At 34.8% G+C, this 18,156-nt stretch overlaps 1 protein-coding gene across 7 annotated transcripts in view; it reads left to right on the forward strand.

Moving 5' to 3' along the window:
* Positions 1-18,156, forward strand: part of CCSER1 (coiled-coil serine rich protein 1) — a 1,246,259-nt gene that overhangs the window by 302,611 nt on the left and 925,492 nt on the right. For all 7 annotated transcript variants that reach the window (XM_029234577.1, XM_029234583.1, XM_029234578.1 and 4 more), the window contains one exon: positions 7,228-7,348. In XM_029234577.1, coding sequence (XP_029090410.1) covers positions 7,228-7,348 — 121 coding nt within the window. The remainder of the gene's footprint in view (positions 1-7,227; positions 7,349-18,156) is intronic.

The following is an 18,156-nucleotide window of genomic DNA, read 5'->3' on the forward strand; positions in this document are numbered from 1 at the left end:
TACCTAATATAATTGCTTCAACAAAGATTAATAATTCAGTTGATGCTTGTTCTTTTATTGTGGTCAGCCAAAACGGTATTGCCAAAGAGGAGCAGAGAAGGGAGAGGCAGGGAGGCGGAAGAGAGGAGGAGAAGAAGGTGGAGATGGGGCAGAGAGGGGAAAAGGGAGGAAGAGAGAGGGAGATTTGGCATCTGATCGCATTGACTGTTAGGTTTGCAGTAGAAAGATATATATAAGGAATAAATAGAAAGATTCAGTTGTTAGAAAAAGTTTTTTATTTATTCAATAACTACTCATTAGTTGATATTCAATCTAGTTCAAAAATTAGAGGCCGGGGCTTCCCTGGTGGTGCAGTGGTTGAGAGTCTGCCTGCTGATGCAGGGGATACGGGTTCGTGCCCCGGTCCAGGAAGATCCCACATGCCGCAGAGCGGCTGGGCCCGTGAGCCATGGCCGCTGAGCTTGCGCGTCCGGAGCCTGTGCTCAGCATGGGAGAGGCCACAGCAGTGAGAGGCCCGCGTACAGCAAAAAACAAAAAACAAAAAACAAAAAACAAAAAGCAAAACCTGGAGAGCACACCATCAGGAAGGGCAGGTTGGAATTTTTGACATGGGCAGAATTTTAAACTTCATCAAGAAGCCTCAATTGTTCTTAAGGCTTTTCAGCTGCCATTTGAATAAGGCCTACCCAGATTATCTACCATAGCCTCCCTTACTTAAATTCAACTGTAATGGACAGTAATCATATCTACAAAACATCTTCACAGCAGATCTAGAGTAGTGTTTGATTGAATAACTGGAGTCTGATGTATCAAAAAATCCAAAACTCATCAGTTATAAGTAATAATATATGGTAACATTTTAAAACTTCTTTACCATTTCTCTAGCATTATCCTCAGCACTTCACAGGCATTAATTCATTTCATCCTCAGAACAACCTAAGAAGATATTATTATTCCTATTTTACTGTTAAGAAAAAACTACAGAGAGGTAAATTTGATTTGAGAATCTATTCCATTAGAAGATATGTATTCCACAAAAGCATGTATTTTTGTCATTTAAATTCCTTCATGTATCTCAAGGCCCTGTAACGTGCTGGGCAAGAAAAATCAACAGCAACTGACTACAAATAATTTTGAAAAAATAAATTTTTCTAAATTATGTCTTTCTTTATCATAGATAAATGTATCTAGTGGTGGGTTTCACCTTGACACTTGACACTCATTCTCCAGTGGAGCAGTAGTAAAACAATTGTTGTCGGTCATTTTGAAGGGCAGAGTTTGGAGCCTAGTGCATTTGTATGTTGAGTCAAAATTATGTTCTGAGGCAAATTGCCTAATGATTATACAGTTTTCTTAGGATAAAGAATTCAGATGTAAGAATATTATTGAATAGAAACATGATTGAAAACGGTCAACTATTAACTTTACTCTATTTCAGAACACTTGATGAATTTTATTTAAATGAGAATCAACATGAAGTATGGTCAGTATCATGGGGACTAGAGGCAAATTGATTGAATTCTGGTTTTGCTTCTCCCTAGCTGTGTGATCTTGAACAGTGTACAAATGGGGATAATAATAGTACTTACTGTATAGAATTTTTCTGAGGGGTAAAGACAATACTCTAAGCATAAATTCACAGTTAATACACAGAACTAAGCCTACCACATAATGTTCTTATTTTTTAATTTTTTAAAATTTATTTTATTTATTTATTTTTTGCTGTGTTGCATCTTTGTTGCTGTGCGAGGGCTTTCTCTAGTTGAGGTGAGTAGGGGCTGCTCTTCCTTGCGGTGCACTGGCTTCTCATTGCAGTGGCTTCTTTTGTTGCGGAGCATGGGCTCTAGGCGTGCGGACTTCCGTAGCTGTGGCACGTGGGCTCAGTAGTTGTGGCTTGCGGGCTCTAGAGCACAGGCTCAGTAGTTGTGATGCATGGGCTTAGTTGCTCTGCGGCATGTGGGATCTTCCCAGACCAGAGCTCGAACCCATGTCCCCTGCATTGGCAGACGGATTCTTAACCACTGCGCCACCGGGGAAGTCCCACATAATGTTCTTTAAGCATTCGTTAAACAAATGTTAGCCTTTCGGTGAGTTAAGCTTTACTGGTGGGTTGTTATGTGGTAAATACATGGATCCTGGATATTTGGAAAAAAATAGAAAAGTGAACACTTCCAAGTCATAAAGGAAATTCTTTTCTTTTAAGCTTACAATTTGCTCATTGATAGTAAACTATTCTGTTGAGTTAGAGTCGGGACTTCAAATGTATAATACTTACAAATGATACTTATAAGTTAACTGTGCTCTAGGAACCTTCAGTAATTTGAATGTTTTAATTTTGCATGAAAGAGAAACATGCCTCTCCTAATAAATCTTTGGCATTTTTGAAAACATTTATTAAAATATATTGCTTTTTGGTGCTTTAAAATTGATTTTATAAATTAAAAGACCAAATGAAGATAGAAGTTCAGTAATTAAGTGAAATAGTTTTGATATATAAAACTGGAGAGAAAGAGCAACTTAAAATTTCAATGTTCAGGTTTTGCATCTCAGTTTATTATGAGTGTGAGAGAAACATTTTGTAATATTGGAGAGTCATTTCATGTAATAGCATATTCTTTGTGGTATAATAAAAGGTTACATGGCAAAGTCAGACTACTCAGTGTTAAACCTAGAAATGATTTCTGCTCTGTCCCAAGCTTTACAGATTTTGGACTTAGGGATCCAGTAGGTTTGATCATTTTTAGTGTTCATATACTCTACCTAGAAGTAAGTGACAGCAGTGCTTAGAACAAAAACTTAGGATAAGTAATTCTTGTGACTCTCAAGCATTTTCCTTCAGTTTAAAACCCTACTTGTATAATCTCAGAGTCAATTGTCAGTTTATCATGTTGGAATCATTCTTTTCATAGTAACTTATGGTTGCTGACAACTGACTTCCTCTGGATGTAGTCCTACGTGCGATTCTACGTGCAACCTTCTCAGAATGCCCTGATTAGTGACCCCAATCTTGGCAAAAAGGCTCTATCTGTCTAGAAAGAAACGGGGACTTTAATTTTTCAGTCAGCTGTCCTCTGACATTCCTAGTATTAGAAGCCTGTGATGGAATTGTCTGCACTTCATGAAGTACGTTTACAACAACAATTCTTTTCACAGAAGAGCAAATTTAGCATATAAATTTGTAGGTTAGTGCCTCAAATTATTATTTGCATCTTTGGTTGGAAGCAATAGTGGAAAATGTATTGATTTTTTTCAACTCATGGATGCTAGAAACCTACTTGAATATGCAGTGCTTTGACACTGGCTCATGCTTTTTAAGTTACATTATGAAATAATTATCTGCTGTTTCTTTTTAAAATTTAGAAGTTAATAAACTTTTCATACATTTTTAAAGCTAACTTTATAAGTACAATTAAATAATGTGAGTAATTAAAAGTTGGGAGTTCCTGTTTGTTTCATTTTCTGCTTTCGCCTAAAGCCAATTTTTCCCATCATAAGAGTTAAATCTTATGAATGGTGAACCGTTTATACTTGACGTAATTTGGAAAGTACAGAAGTCATCCTTGCCTCAAGCCAGGGTTCCTACAATTTTCACAGTCCCTGAGCATGCCACCATGATTCAATCCCAAATCAAAAGCCCCTGGTTGTATGGTAGTAGATGGATTTGAGGGGAATCTATGAAATAATATTGTCCTTTTAATACTTTTAGAATGATCAACTAGTCTAGTCATTTACAATGTCTTCTGAAAAAGTGATCTTTTGTGGGGGGAGAAGGAGGAAGAAGGAGAAAATATTCAGAAAATGAGATTAAATTTAATCTGGCTAAATTAGAAAACTAGTTTTCCTGAAGGAGTTTCAAGAATTTATACTGTTTTGAGGCCAAAATCAGTATTCCACACATCTGTTCATCTACTCTGTTCTCATGACTATTTTAACGCATGTTTTATTATTCCTGTTTATAAAAGTAAGAAAAGGTCACTATAGGAAATTTGGAAAACACTAAAGACTATAAAGAAGAAAATGAAATCACCTGCTGTTGAATAACCCAAACTTTAACTCCTGTAGTAATTTTTATATGTTTACCTTTAAAATGGTATAGTATATAAGCAATTTTTCTCAATTATGAGAAAAATTGGCCTTATTTCATAAAGTTCAACATAATTAGCAAACCATATTAACTTGTCTTACTCCAATACTTTTTGTAAAAATTTGTCTACTTAATCCTACAAATGTGAAAAAACATGAGCAATACTATTCCATAAAAATTGTGTATTGTTTTCTTCTTGTATCTCTAACATGGTTAAAAATGTACTCATTGGGGCTTCCCTGGTGGCGCAGTGGTTGAGAATCAGCCTGCCAATGCAGGGGACACGGGTTCGAGCCCTGGTCTGGGAAGATCCCGCATGCCACGGAGCAACTAGGCCCGTGAGCCACAACTTCTGAGCCTGCGCGTTTGGAGCCTGTGCTCCGCAACGAGAGGCCACAACAGTGAGAGGCCCGCACACCGCAATGTAGAGTGGCCCCCGCTGGCCACAACTAGAGAAAGCCCTCGCACAGAAACGAAGACCCAACACGGCCAAAATTAAATAAATAAATAAATAAATTTATTTTTTAAAAAAATGTACTCATTGCCTTATTAGCGAAATTGTAAGGTAGAGACTTACGTTGGCTAACAATTATGATTCGCATTTTACTTTCATTGATCTTGTAGTGTAATTTCCTTTCAGAGTCTAGCAATAATTCAGTATTTGTATCAGAAATATTTAAATCTCTCCCTGCTTAAATAGAAATTTGTAAGGCGTTTTATCAGGGAGATTAAATAAATATCATTTTGATATATAGACTGTCTTCTTTCTCACTGACATCCATATCCTTTTGTAAAATGCTCTAGGGCAACAAAAGTTTATGATCTTTTCCTAAAAAGCAAATGTTTAAAATCCACTAACTTTGGAGGTCTTTTTCAAACTTGAAATTTCCTTTTAATCTGTATCATAAAGGTTTCTTTTAATGGCAAATACAGTGTTTTCCCCTTCAGTTAGTAATATTCCTATGATTCTTCAAAAGTAATCTATGCATTCATGGCATGGTAAAATATGATAATATTCAACAACTCCTATGATAACCAGATTACTCTACAGAGTAGTTCACGTCATGGCCACTGTGATATAAGGTTATGATTTACTTTTTAAATGTGGACCATGGTTTGGAAGAACAACTTTTGATATATCAGAATATAGTGATCACATGAATACCCATTACTCTTTTGACCCTCAGAAATCCTTTCTCTTCTCAGTGACATATTGCTAAGGTTTCTTTTATTTCTTTTTTTCTTTCTTCCTCAGGAAGGACAGCCTAGGCATATTCTTTGTTTTGAAAAATCTGTACTTCCCTTTTATTATACCATTCACTTCTTTTGAAGTTATAAATTCTCTATTACTTATTTGCCTAACTTACATTTATTACACTAATTCTTATATTTTGTGATAAATACAATTTAAAGATATTAAAATTTGAGTGTGATTTAATTTCAGCTTAATATAAAAACTCAGTAATTTACATGGAGCTCCCAACCATCCACCTTTAGACAGGTCCATTAATTGTCACTTTCATCATGTAAAAATTAAAGGGGCTTACTTTCTAATTGACTTAGTCATTGATTTTTTTTAACTGCAGTACCTTTGGATTCAATGTCAATTGTTTCAACCTCTGCATCATAAAAATTAAGTATTAATACTCATATTACCTTAAGTAAACAAATGATCCCTATTTTTGAAAAAAAATATTGTTTACTTAGAGCATTTTCCCTGTTCATTCTCTCTTTTCCTTTAAAAAAAAAAATGGCTTAGCTCTATTTTCCCTCATAGAGATCTAGGTAAATGTTTTCATCTGGTCAGAAGTTTTTTGCCCTAATATTTGAGAAATATCTCTAGAAGAAATTAAAACTTCATTAAAACTTAGGGCAAGGGAGGACATTTCTTTCTTGTCCACAGGAGAATCCTACCATTAAGCATATTTCTTGGAACGTACCAGTTAGTTCACTCAATATTTATTGAATAAGTGAACGCTGTTCCTGAGAAATGAATCAGTAATTCTTATTCTTAGTCTGTTTCATCATTAGCAGTGTTTAAGGCAACAGTGGAAATTTAAAATATAATAGAGTTTTCTTCTCCCAGCTATGAAGGATTTGTTTGTTTTAGACTGAAAGCTCATGCCAAGAATAAGTAGAGAAAATTAAATTTTAAAAAAATCTGTTTGATGGCATTGGAGAGATGATGAGGAACCCACTGCTCCACCTCTTTGACACATACTGCGCAGTAATCTTTGCCTCTTGAGTGACGCAAGATTGTTTTAAATTCAGCTCTGCTTTTAGTGGTCATCCTTTTTGTCTGAGACTCTCATGCTAAGCAGATTAATAATTCAGCAGATACTTTTAGGGGAAAATGGAAGAACGTTGGGATCATTTCTTCCACCTCTTTCTCTTTGAGATCATGGGCCCACACTTCTCGGTGACTTGCATGGTCCTATTGTATTTTTTGTACTGTCTTTTACTAATGTGTGCTGTCATCTTGAGTATTTGCCTCTTTCTAGATAGTTGTCCCAGTCATGGTTCTTGAAATGAGTACTTAGATCAGTGATTATTTGTCGTTCATTTATAATCAATTCAAATATCACTTCCAGTACTATCAGTTTTTATTTCTTTGCTGCACTTTCATTTCTTTTGGCAAATTCCTTCATTAGATTATCCATTTTTTAAAAATGTCACGTGGGTTTAACACTGGGAGAGAAGGAAGCAATGTAGCTATACACTTTGATGTCTTTGCTAAAACTGAGTACAGATACATAGTGACAAATCCTTGACAGACTTTGAAAGAAGCAATGTGTGTGTCACTGGTCATGATGAACATCTCTTATTTGTGTAGTGATTTGTGGAGATTGTGTGTAATTAGTGCACTTCTTATTCTTCAATAAAAAGCTTTTTTTAAATGAAGGATTATAAAGTGTGGGCAACACCTTTTCTGCTGTGTGGCTTAAAAAAATGAAAGCAAAAGGTGCCTAAGGTCATACAGCTAGTGAGTGGAAAGACAGAATAGAAAATGATAATTAAAGACAATTTAATGGCAATTAATGTTTTAGTTGAATTATCTTTCATTTGACTGAAAATGAAGAGAAAAAGAGAGAACAGTCAAGAAATAATTGTGACATTTACAATTATTATTTCTAATAAAACAGTTTGCCGGGAGGATTCATACCACTCTGTGGTCTCATGTGCTGCTGTAGTTCTCACTCCTATGGACCCAACAGTAGAGATGAAGAAAAGAGAAGAACTAAAATTTCCTGAGCCTTCGAAACAGTAAGTTGTTCATTTGATTTTTCAGAGTTTTGTAAAACTTACTAGTTAGATAACTGATCAGAATTTGATCACTCAAAAATTGTGCTTTATAATGAATGTATTAATATTAGTATATTGAGAGAACAGAAATAAATATTGCACATTTTAAAAAATCAACGTATCCTAATAATGCCTCAATGAATAACTTCTGTCTTCTGATGTAGTGTGTTTGAACTATATGCCTTTCACGTTTCATTTTGTTACCTCATCTCAGTGATGTGAGTAAGAAGACTGAAGCACTTCATTTCCTTAACACTGTGATTATGGATGTACTGTTCTTGGATTCCTTATTTTATAGCTGTAGTCTTTAATGGTCTAAAATATGATCACTTTTAAATATAAATTTCTTAGCCTTAAGTTGGTTTGTACTTTATAAGGAATGAAAGTTATTTTTAACTTTATACTATTTAATGTTTCCATATTTTTTTCCATTTAAACAGATCAAGCTTCATTTAAATTTAAATTTGATCTTATATTGAATAAATAATAGATTTTTTTCTTATAATGGCCAAATAATTAAATTCATAATAGCCAATGTAAGGTACATGGACTTAAAATATCAAATAAGCTAGGATTATTTCTAGTTATGTATTAAGTAAATTAAAAGGGAAAACCTACTGATGATTTTCCAGTCAAAATAGTGTCATGCTTGCTTTAAGGTCTTGGGTAGGAGACTAGGAGATGTATGCTGTTGCCAAGGATTGCTGGCTTCAGTAGGAGTTACCTTGTAGTACCTACTATTTTCCCCCATTAGATTAACTGTATCATACTTGTTTCTTGATGTCTTTCTACTGGATAAGCTGCTAAGACTGAGTTTCCTGGAGCATGATAGTGTCTGATACTCTTTGTGAAAATCAATTAGAAAATCCCTTAATGTTACATTCGGTAATGTCAAAGTCAAATAGAGCAATGTGTATATTTGATGGCATGAAGATAGTATTAATATTCTCATCATAGAGGAAGGAAATAGTAACGAATTCAGAAAGTAATGATTGTAATTCAGTTTTAATACAAGCTAAAAGTGAAAACAATTCAACTACTCTTAATATAGTCTAATTTTTTGGTTCCAAAAGCCTTTTTTGTCTGCTAGGAAGAAAATTACTTCTCATATGTGCCAATTGAATTGTATTAGAAAACTGAAATGCATTTTTTGCAATGTATGTATGTTTATATTTGTAAATTGGATCTTAAATTCTCTTAATTATCTTTCAGTGACTGTATTCAAAACTGGCAAATAGTATTATTTGTTTACATAAAATGTCTTTTTTCCAGTCTTAGATACTTCATAAATATTCATTCTTCTTTATTCTGAGGTATAGATTGAAGTAGACAGCATTTGTTAACTGGCTGTTCTTCTTCTTCCTGTTACCATACATTCACTCTGATACTCCTCTGTATTCTCTGAATCTTTCTCATTTAAACACTCTCCCTCAATAGGATCATTCGTTCATTTCTATAGGTTTTGTTATTGTTTTTCTGAGTCAGAGAGATCTTGGTTAAAATCTTAACTTTTCTACATATTAGGTGGAAATTGGAGACATTTTACTTAAACTCTTTGTCTTTTTTTTTTCTACATCTGTCAGAAAAAATGGGGTGATATCACCATCTTTACAGGGTCATTGTTAGTGTTATATGAAGTGATATTGTTAAAGGACCGGAAATCTAAAACTCCATAAAAGTGTTAGTTATGTCGCCCCTTCCATAGCTTCAACTACCAACATTACTGATGATTTACAGATATATATTCTTCTCCTGAAGGCTCTTCTTAACGCAAGTCTAATATATAAAGTTCTTGACCGGGATTGTCTAACTAGGTGTCCTAGCAGAATCGTTTACTAAGTATGTTTAAACCAAATTAATGACCCTTCTAGCCCCCTCAAGCTTTTCATTCCTTCTGATTTCCATATTTATGTAAAGCAACCATTATTTTTCTTTTCTTAAAATCTTGATATGTTTTTTCCTCACATCTCACATTCAATTAGTTATTGATTACTTGATTAATGTCTCTGTTATATTTTTCTTACCATTTGAGCTGACCAGGAAGGCATACACTTCTTATATTTTAAAACTTTTTCTAACATGTGTATTCAATGAGATCTTAATAAAGCCATTCAAATAGTGGTCATCTATCAAATGGAGATTACATATGCCCTCCATACCTCACACTGCTGTTTTGAGAATTAAATGACTATGACTATATGACTATATGGCAAGAACACAATTCAGATGTAGTGATTAATTCAAAACTCTTGTTTGCCAATGAGAGAAGCCCTAATGTAAATTGATTTCAGAAAAATCAAGGGTGATGGTTGTTATTGGCTCATGTAATTGAAAGTATAGAGGTAGAAATTTCCTCAAGTATGGTTGAGTCTGGTACTCAGACAATGTCAAGGAGGCTCATTTTCTCCATCTGCATCTCTTTGCTCTGCTTTCTGGTCTGTAGTTTCCATTTTCAGAGAGGTTCCTCTAGTGACATTACTGCCTTCAGCAGGTACTGAGATGGGTTTTTATCTTTTCAGCAAATCCAGTGGAAAGAAATGGTTTCTCGTTCCCTTTAATCAAAACAAAAAGAGCCCCATATTTGAGTGTCATTGGCTTTGACCAGCTTAGCTTGTTTGACATGACTATGCTGAAGCAATCACTGTATCTAGGAATATTTGATGATTGATTGGGTAGAACCAGGTTACTTGACAAACTCTGGAGCAGAGGGTGCAGGTGAGACGGAAAAGGTGAGTCCACACTCGAAATATGGGTGATGTTGGAAAAAGAAGGCAGATATGATGCTTGGAAGTCAAAACAATGGATACTCAATATAGGTAGTAATATTAGCACCATTAGTTTTAAAGGTCAGAATTCTTTATTATGTTGAAACTATGGACTTTGAAATACTACATTAAAATACAATCATGTGTATCTTCATTTCTTGTTTTAAATGACTTCTCACCTATTTAATTTTATTTCATATTATTTGATCCAGCTGTGCTATTGAGAGGCAGTATTACTTGATGGTTAGGAATTCAGGCCTTGGGCTAGTTTTTGATGCTTTCTTAACCATAGTTTGTTTCTTTTTAATGTGGGAGTTACTTTATCTATCTTACAGTGCAATGGCTAAAACAAACATAAAGGCAAGAATATAAAATTTTTGTAATTTTTTACAACATATATATTAGGTAAATAAACATGTCACATTTTTATAGTTGGAGTTACTAAAGCCCTATGTAGTATTTGTTTTGTGTATTTTGGATTTCTCATTAGGAAAATTAATAACCCACCAATATAACACTAAGATAATAATACTAAGAATGCTATATGTTGAAACATTGTCTTTGGATACTTCATATTCCCTTTAAATTCAGGATAGAATTATTTCTTTAAGTAAATTTTTATCTCAAATTTTACACACTTCATGTAATGAATTCATAAACAATTGAGTCTTTGAATCATAGGACTCACAGAGCCCATGTAGTTTAGAACTCATCAAATCTCTTGCTAGGAGGAACTGCAATAATCTTAGTATATGGGCTTTAGAATACATAAGATTGTACATACAAAAGAATATGTAAGATAATGTATTTTGATGCTGTTGTAATTAGGTGAAGAGGTAAAACATGCACTTAAAAAGGTAAATCACAGTATAAAAGCAACAGATGCTTTTTCTCCAATGTAAGGAGTAGATTTTCGCCAAGCATATGATTGTTTAAAGTTAAGTCAGGTTTATTGATATATCAGTATAAATTTATGAAAGTAAACCCAGAATATTGGTCTTAAATATATCATTGTATTGATATATCATTTTAGAGTGTAAGAAACATTTTATGACTGAAATACTTATACTATCTTACCAACTTTTAGTCATATTCTGGTGATTAATAAATATTCTATATTCGACAATTTATTTTTAAATATTCTCATGTATTTATCAACTTTAGATATATTTATTGTAATAAGAAAAAATAGCAATTATGAATTCCTATTAGGGATGAAGTATAAATTTTTCAGCATAGCAAGTGATACGGAGGAAATACCTAAATCTTTTAGAAGGAAAGCTACATTCTGAGCATTACAGTGGGAGAGAGTCAGAGCTTGTCTCTCATTTTCATATCTAAAGTTCCCCTTAATTCAGAAAACGAAGGTGTGGATTTTACTTTACTTTTCGGTCTAGTCTAACAGGTAGCTCAGAATACCATGGAAAGGATAAATTTGCTGGAAAAATAGAAAAAAATCCCTGTGATCCAATAAAATTATACAATTTCCCAATATTTGACCATAAGCATAGAATGTTGTGATCAAAGCTTTGAGTATGAAGCTTTATAAATTAAAAAAAATCCTGATTTTAAAAATGTATGTCCATATATCCAGTCACACTTAGCATGTTACTCAAACCTAAACATTTCTCAAATCACAGATGTGAGCAAATGAGCACCTCATAAAATGTACATACAAGTCAAAATTTGAAGAGAATGAAAGAATACTGCTTCCACGCTTGGTTATGGATTTTATTTTGTGCTTTTTGTAGAAATATGTTTTTGAAATGCATACACTCTGTTTGTACATACCATGGCTCAATATCTGAAATGAAGGGATTTTATGGACAATTATAAATTTGGAAATATAGAGGTGAAAGGGAAAGAGAAATTATTGTTACTTCTTTTTTTTTTTTTTTTTTTTTTTATGGTACGTGGACCTCTCACTGCCGTGGCCTCTCCCGTTGCGGAGCACAGGCTCTGGATGCGCAGGTCCAGCGGCCATGGCTCACGGGCCCAGCCGCTCCGCGGCATGTGGGATCTTCCCGGACCGGGGCACGAACCCACGTCCCCTGCATCGGCAGGCGGACTCTCAACCACTGCGCCACAAGGGAAGCCCTATTCTGTTACTTCTTTGTCCATTTCTGTGTTTTTATTTTATATAGAGAGATCTAAACTTCCTGATAATGTGATCTATTGTTTCATTTTATGGAAATGAAGCATCACCTAAACATTTTGTCATTCAGTCCAAGTTTCAAGGCCTCCATGTAGTGATTCATGTGGTTGACCTGAGGAAGGTTCATAGAGCTGCTTCTGAAAGGTGACGGATGCTATCGTTTAGTTTAGAATGTCTTATTTTTTAAGAATGGCTAAAACTAACCTATTTTATTCTTAGAGAATGCTTAAGAATATGTTTAAAGTTCTATCAGCTCTTTTTATTTAGTTTTATAATAAATGAATAATGTATGTATATTAAAATTGGAAAAGTTTAAGTACTCTCTAATGTCAGCTATAAAGTTGTTACACAAACTCTAGTTGTACTGGACACATCAAATGATTCTATTATCAGCTAGTTTCCAACTCTCCTTTACAAATTTCAGGAGAACATATTCATTTATCCTTCTAAATAGACATGTATTCATTAATTTAATCCATAAACAATAGATAGTTCTTGAGTATTTGCTTTGTTCTTGGCACTGTGCTCAGGGCTGGGCAGTTTGAGTTGAAAAACAGGTGCTGTCTCTCATGAAACTTAGAGTGTAGTCAAGTCAAGACACACATTGATTGATTAATTGCAACAATCCAAGATTGTGGAAGTGACAATGGCTATAATATAGAGGTATATGTATATCATGTTATAAGGGCTTATAGTAAGGGGCTTTAACATGGCCAAGAGAATCAGGGAAAACTTCCCTGAGGAAGTGACACTTGAGCTAAGATATGGAGGATATTAGTTAATTAAGTGAAAATGCAAAGGAGGAACTTAGCAGCAGAGAGAAGAGCTTGTTGAAATATCCTGTGATGGCTGGGAGCACGGAGAAATGAAAGCTGGTGGGAGTAAAAAGGAGCCAAAAACATGTTTTTAAGCAGGGCCCAGGTAACACAATCAGATTTCTCTTTAGAAAACTTTGTCCTGGTTCCTTATAAAGAGCAAATTGGGTGTGGTGGGGGCATTGGCATGATGGAGCTGGCTTGGGGGAACCAAATTGTTACCATTTCTTTCCAACTCCAGGTTCAGTGATCTCATGTTGGAAGCTTTCACTCAGCCATGGTGAGCATATTTACACCACAGTAATTGGCAAATGCTATAAATCAGGGCTTTTCCCTCTCCCAGAGTACTAGTTGTTAACTATTTACTGGCACACCTCTAAATGGGGGACAGGTTGAGTGTCTACAGTGAGATCATTTAGGTGATTGCTGACAGTAGCTTGATCTAGGGTGCTGCCATTGGAGATGATGAAATGTGAAAAGTGAACTCAGTCAATATATTTTTCAGAACCTAGGCAAATTATAGTTATTAAACTAAAACATAATACCAAGCCCTTACCAAGGATAAAGAAGAAACTACTCACTGTAATTATGATAAGATAATATATTATTGTGATAATCCTAGCATGTTATTTTGAATTAGTAATAGTTTAGCCAAGGGGGAGTTCTGATACTCTTTTAATTTATATTGGGTATTATCAATGGAATTATGTAAGTGGGAAACATATGAAAATGCGTTTTGCACAAAATTCCTTCTTGAATTGTTACCATTGAGTCTCACTGAAAATGCATATAAATGTAGGTAAATTTCATGTAGGACCTTACATAAATTCTTATGCTTCTTAACAATAAATTTCCTCCTATATTTGATCTGTAACCTTTATTTACCATCAATGACTTGGTGTCTTAAAACTCTCCCATTTAAAAAGAAAAGTCAGAAACTGAGGCATGACATAAATGGAATCACATAGTTTGTGTGTCCTCTTGTGCAAGACATCTTTCACTCAGCATGTTTTTGAGATTTATCCATATTGTTGCATGTGCCATGGTCCATACCCGTTTATTAGTGAGCAGTGTTTCATCACATGGATGTGTCAGAGTTTGGTTAGTAGTTCAGTCCTGTCCTCTTTGACCTTGTCTTGCAAACTCACTGAATCACAGAACCACAGGGCCTCTGGGTGTGGAAGAGGTGTCTTAAAGGCCAGCTCAATCCCACCCCGCCCTTACACTACTTACTGATTTTCAGTGATTGGTACACTGCCCATGAAACAGTTGTCCAACCCCTGCTCACATACCTCCAGTGACCTGCCCTTGGAGGGCAGCTTCTTCTGTCCTTGTCCAGCCTTGCCTGTTGGGAAACTCCTCTTCATTTTCAGCTTATATCTACCTCCCTAGGTCATCCCCACAGAGGTCCTGGTTCTTGTCCTGGGTCTAGTCATGGACAGTTAGTTCCTTTTTACCCCACAGAAGCCATAGGGATCCAGGAGGCACAACTACCACCCAACAGTGTGCTGGTAAATGTTTAACTTATAGCTCTAGTTTAGTTATTTTTGTTGCTGTATAATATTCCATTATATAACTGTATCAAAATGTGTTTATCCAATTTCCTGTGAATGGATGTGTACATGGCTTGCAATGTTTACTTTACAGACAGTTCTGCTATGAACATTCATGGGCTCCTGCAGCTGGAAAAGAATGGCAGAGTTGTAAGGCACGTACCTTTCTCACTTCAGCAGACAGTACTAAACCATTCTCCAGGGGTCCTCATCGTCCACACCTTTGTCCACACTTAGCCTCATAAAGTTTTACACTTTTGCCAACCTTCTGGGTGTAAACCAGCATCTCATTGCAGTTTTGACTTACATTGACTTCTCTCTAGTGATCTTGAGCATCTTTGCAAGTGCTTATCAGACATTTGTGTTTCCTGTTCCAGAAATTGCCTATCTGTATCTCTTGTCCATTTCTTTACTGGGGGATTTGTCTTTCTTTCATATTTACTTGGAGAAGTTCTTTGTATATTCAGATTTCCAAACTTGAATTGCTATGTGCATTGCAGATCTCTTTTCCAGTTGGTGGGATGTTTTTTTAATAAGTTGTGACTTCTGATAAACATAATTTTCATTTAAAAAAGAAACTGGGGCGTAAACATGGTAAATATCAGGACACTATTATGAATATGAAACAGCCCTCTTCCCATGCAGGTTTTCAAAAGAAACGATACCTGTTTTGTGATTTTGATCAATTCAACAGTAGAGAGGGCTGTCAGAGGAGATAAATGGAGAGATTTCTGTGGAGAGAGCTGTGGCCTAAATTTGAGTCTCCTCCACAGCTTTAGGAGAAGTTGGAGTTGAGAGGAGTAACTTTCTTATCCCAAGTCTAGTGAAGGGTCTTCAAGAGACTCATTCAGAGTTTCAAATGTGTTTTCTGCAATTGGAAACACAAAAGACAGATGCTGATTTATGCCTGAGAAAACTGAAGCAGAACACAAACTAGACCCTGACATCCGCCCAGAAAATCTGGAGAGTGAAGATGGGTTGGCCAACCGTGAAAGCAGTAGCATCTTGAACTCTCAGAGCTGGTCAGGGAGACCACAAAGTTTTTTGTAAACTATTTGGAGGGACAAGAAAACCCAGGAGATAGAGGCGAAGGATACCCATCCCCTCTCAATAAGAGAACTGCAGGAGAGTGGCCCAGAAAGAGGCCTCTGAAGAGACCACTTTTGTGCCCATTACTAGGCCCTAGAGCCAAGCACAGTTTCCTTAAAACTCTTCTACCAACTAAGAACCTCTCCCCTCTACCTCTCATCCTGGTGGCAGGAGTACATTCACTGTGAGGCTCTTATAAGAGGATCCTTCTGTGTTTCATAGTACCTATTCACCTTATTGGAAAATGTTTCATCAGTCACTGGTTTATTAAATTAAAAAAAAAAAAAAAGACTCAAGAAAGTTGATTGTTTTCATACTTCATGTGTTACTCAAGAACCAGTGGATTTTAATACCAAATAAATAAAAATCCCCAGAGAACCTGCTTCCCTTGATTGAGTGTTGTTATTTTTTTTTCTGCTTCTTAGTGAATCATAATATCTGGTCCCTTGTGCGGGACAATCAAAAAATCCTATTGTAACATACACATCTGATCTGAAAATCCTTCTTTGTACAGTGGACACACAAATGCTATTTTTCAGATGATTTGGGACAGCCTGATGACTGAAGAGTTTCAGTTCATCAGTGCAGCACAGTACCATTGTACTCTTTATAGTGTAATATAAATACAGTTTATCAGATCGCTAAAAAAGACTGCAGGTGCATCACCATTGTAGTGAAAGTAGCTCTTAAGCACAGATTAAAAGGATGATGCCAACTTTCAACTGCCCCTGCTAACTTCATCCCATGGAAAAATTATGTTTTCAGATAAATGAAATATTTCAATTAAATTTATTCTGTAATGTAGATAATAACATAAAATTATTTAATAATACCATAAACAGACTATATTACCCAATATCAATTTCCTGGTTTTCCCCTCAGGGGAGCTAGACTAGTACAAAAAAATCAAAAGCTTTGAAATCTAACATATCTCTACTTAACAGCAAGATGATGTAGGGCAAGTTATTAATTTTATTGAAATCAAATATCCTCGTTGATAAAATAAGGACAACAGCATTTGCTTTGTAAGGCTGTTTTAAGTATTCTATAAGTATTCAATATATAAGTGTAAAACGAGTAGAATAATTCTGGGCACAAACAAGAAAAACAATAAAAAATAACTTGATATCTCTTGGAGGAAGAAGTTGGTCATGAAGATGGGAGAGGAGGTCTATAAAAAAAAACGTGATGCTATATGGAATTTATGATTTTAGATATTTCCTTAAGATTACCGATTCATAATATGTGATTGCTTAATTTTTAAAGGAGAGTTTTTTCTTCTACTAGACTTGAGTCTCTTTTACAACAAAATCTTTTTTTTAATCTTCTCTAATACTTAGGATAATAATAACTAGTAGGTACTCAAAAATACTGGAGAATTGTTTGATTTTATTTATTTTTGAGGTAAAATAAATTATCTTTAATTTAGAAAGTAGAACCTTCTATTCTATCAAATTGAAAATAAAGTTAGGTTTGATTAATGCATAGCCACTGTTAATCTTTCAGTATTAACATAGTAAATATTTGAATAATTGATGTTTGAAGATGCCACGTAGAATTCAAACAGTAATTTTATCATACAGATTTATAAGAAAGATCTGTGAACTAAGGGTTTGGAAACCTGACTCACATGTCTGGGACAAGGCAAGACTGTTTGTATTTCTAAACCATAGTTCTCTGTGAAATGAACACTGGCAGCACAAACTTCAAAGAGACATTCTAAGGAGTGGAAAGTCTAGGAAAGCATCTTATAAAACGTGATGAAAGAGCCTACTTTGCTTTGCTTTTTAGAGGTATCTACAATAAACATTTATGAATATTCTCTGAATTAAAGGATCTGCACAATTGCTGGAAAAAATCAAGATTCTTTTAGACTGATTCACTCCCATGCACTCCTATAATATTTTTAGACTGATTCACTCCCATGCACTCCTATAATATTTGAACACCTCCATTATGGTACTTATTAGACAAAAATATAATTGCCTGTATTCTGTGCTCTCACCAGACACTGAAGACAGTTATTTTTTGTTTGTTTTTTAATCTCCTGTGCTTAGCACAAAATTTTATACATTGCAGGCACTGGAATATTTTTTGTTGAATTTATAAATACACTGTTTAAAATAATATATTGCTGTATTCAATAGCACTTACATAGTTCATACTGAGTGTCATGCACTATTCTAAGCTTTACAAATACTAAGTTATTTAATCCTCCCAACAATGTTGTGTGTTATTATTATCCCCAGGTTACACCTGAGGAAACCAAGGCACATGTAGATTAAGTAATTTGTCCAAGATGACCCTTTTAAAAAAGAATAAATTATACCTTCTTTTCAGTTACTTTAATTACTAAATGTACAACTTGACACACTAGACAGTCATTCTTGTT

This window comes from Monodon monoceros, unplaced genomic scaffold (genome assembly GCF_005190385.1).
Source record: "Monodon monoceros isolate NGI ecotype Baffin Bay Population unplaced genomic scaffold, NGI_Narwhal_1 Super_Scaffold_20, whole genome shotgun sequence".
Lineage (NCBI taxonomy): Eukaryota > Metazoa > Chordata > Mammalia > Artiodactyla > Monodontidae > Monodon > Monodon monoceros.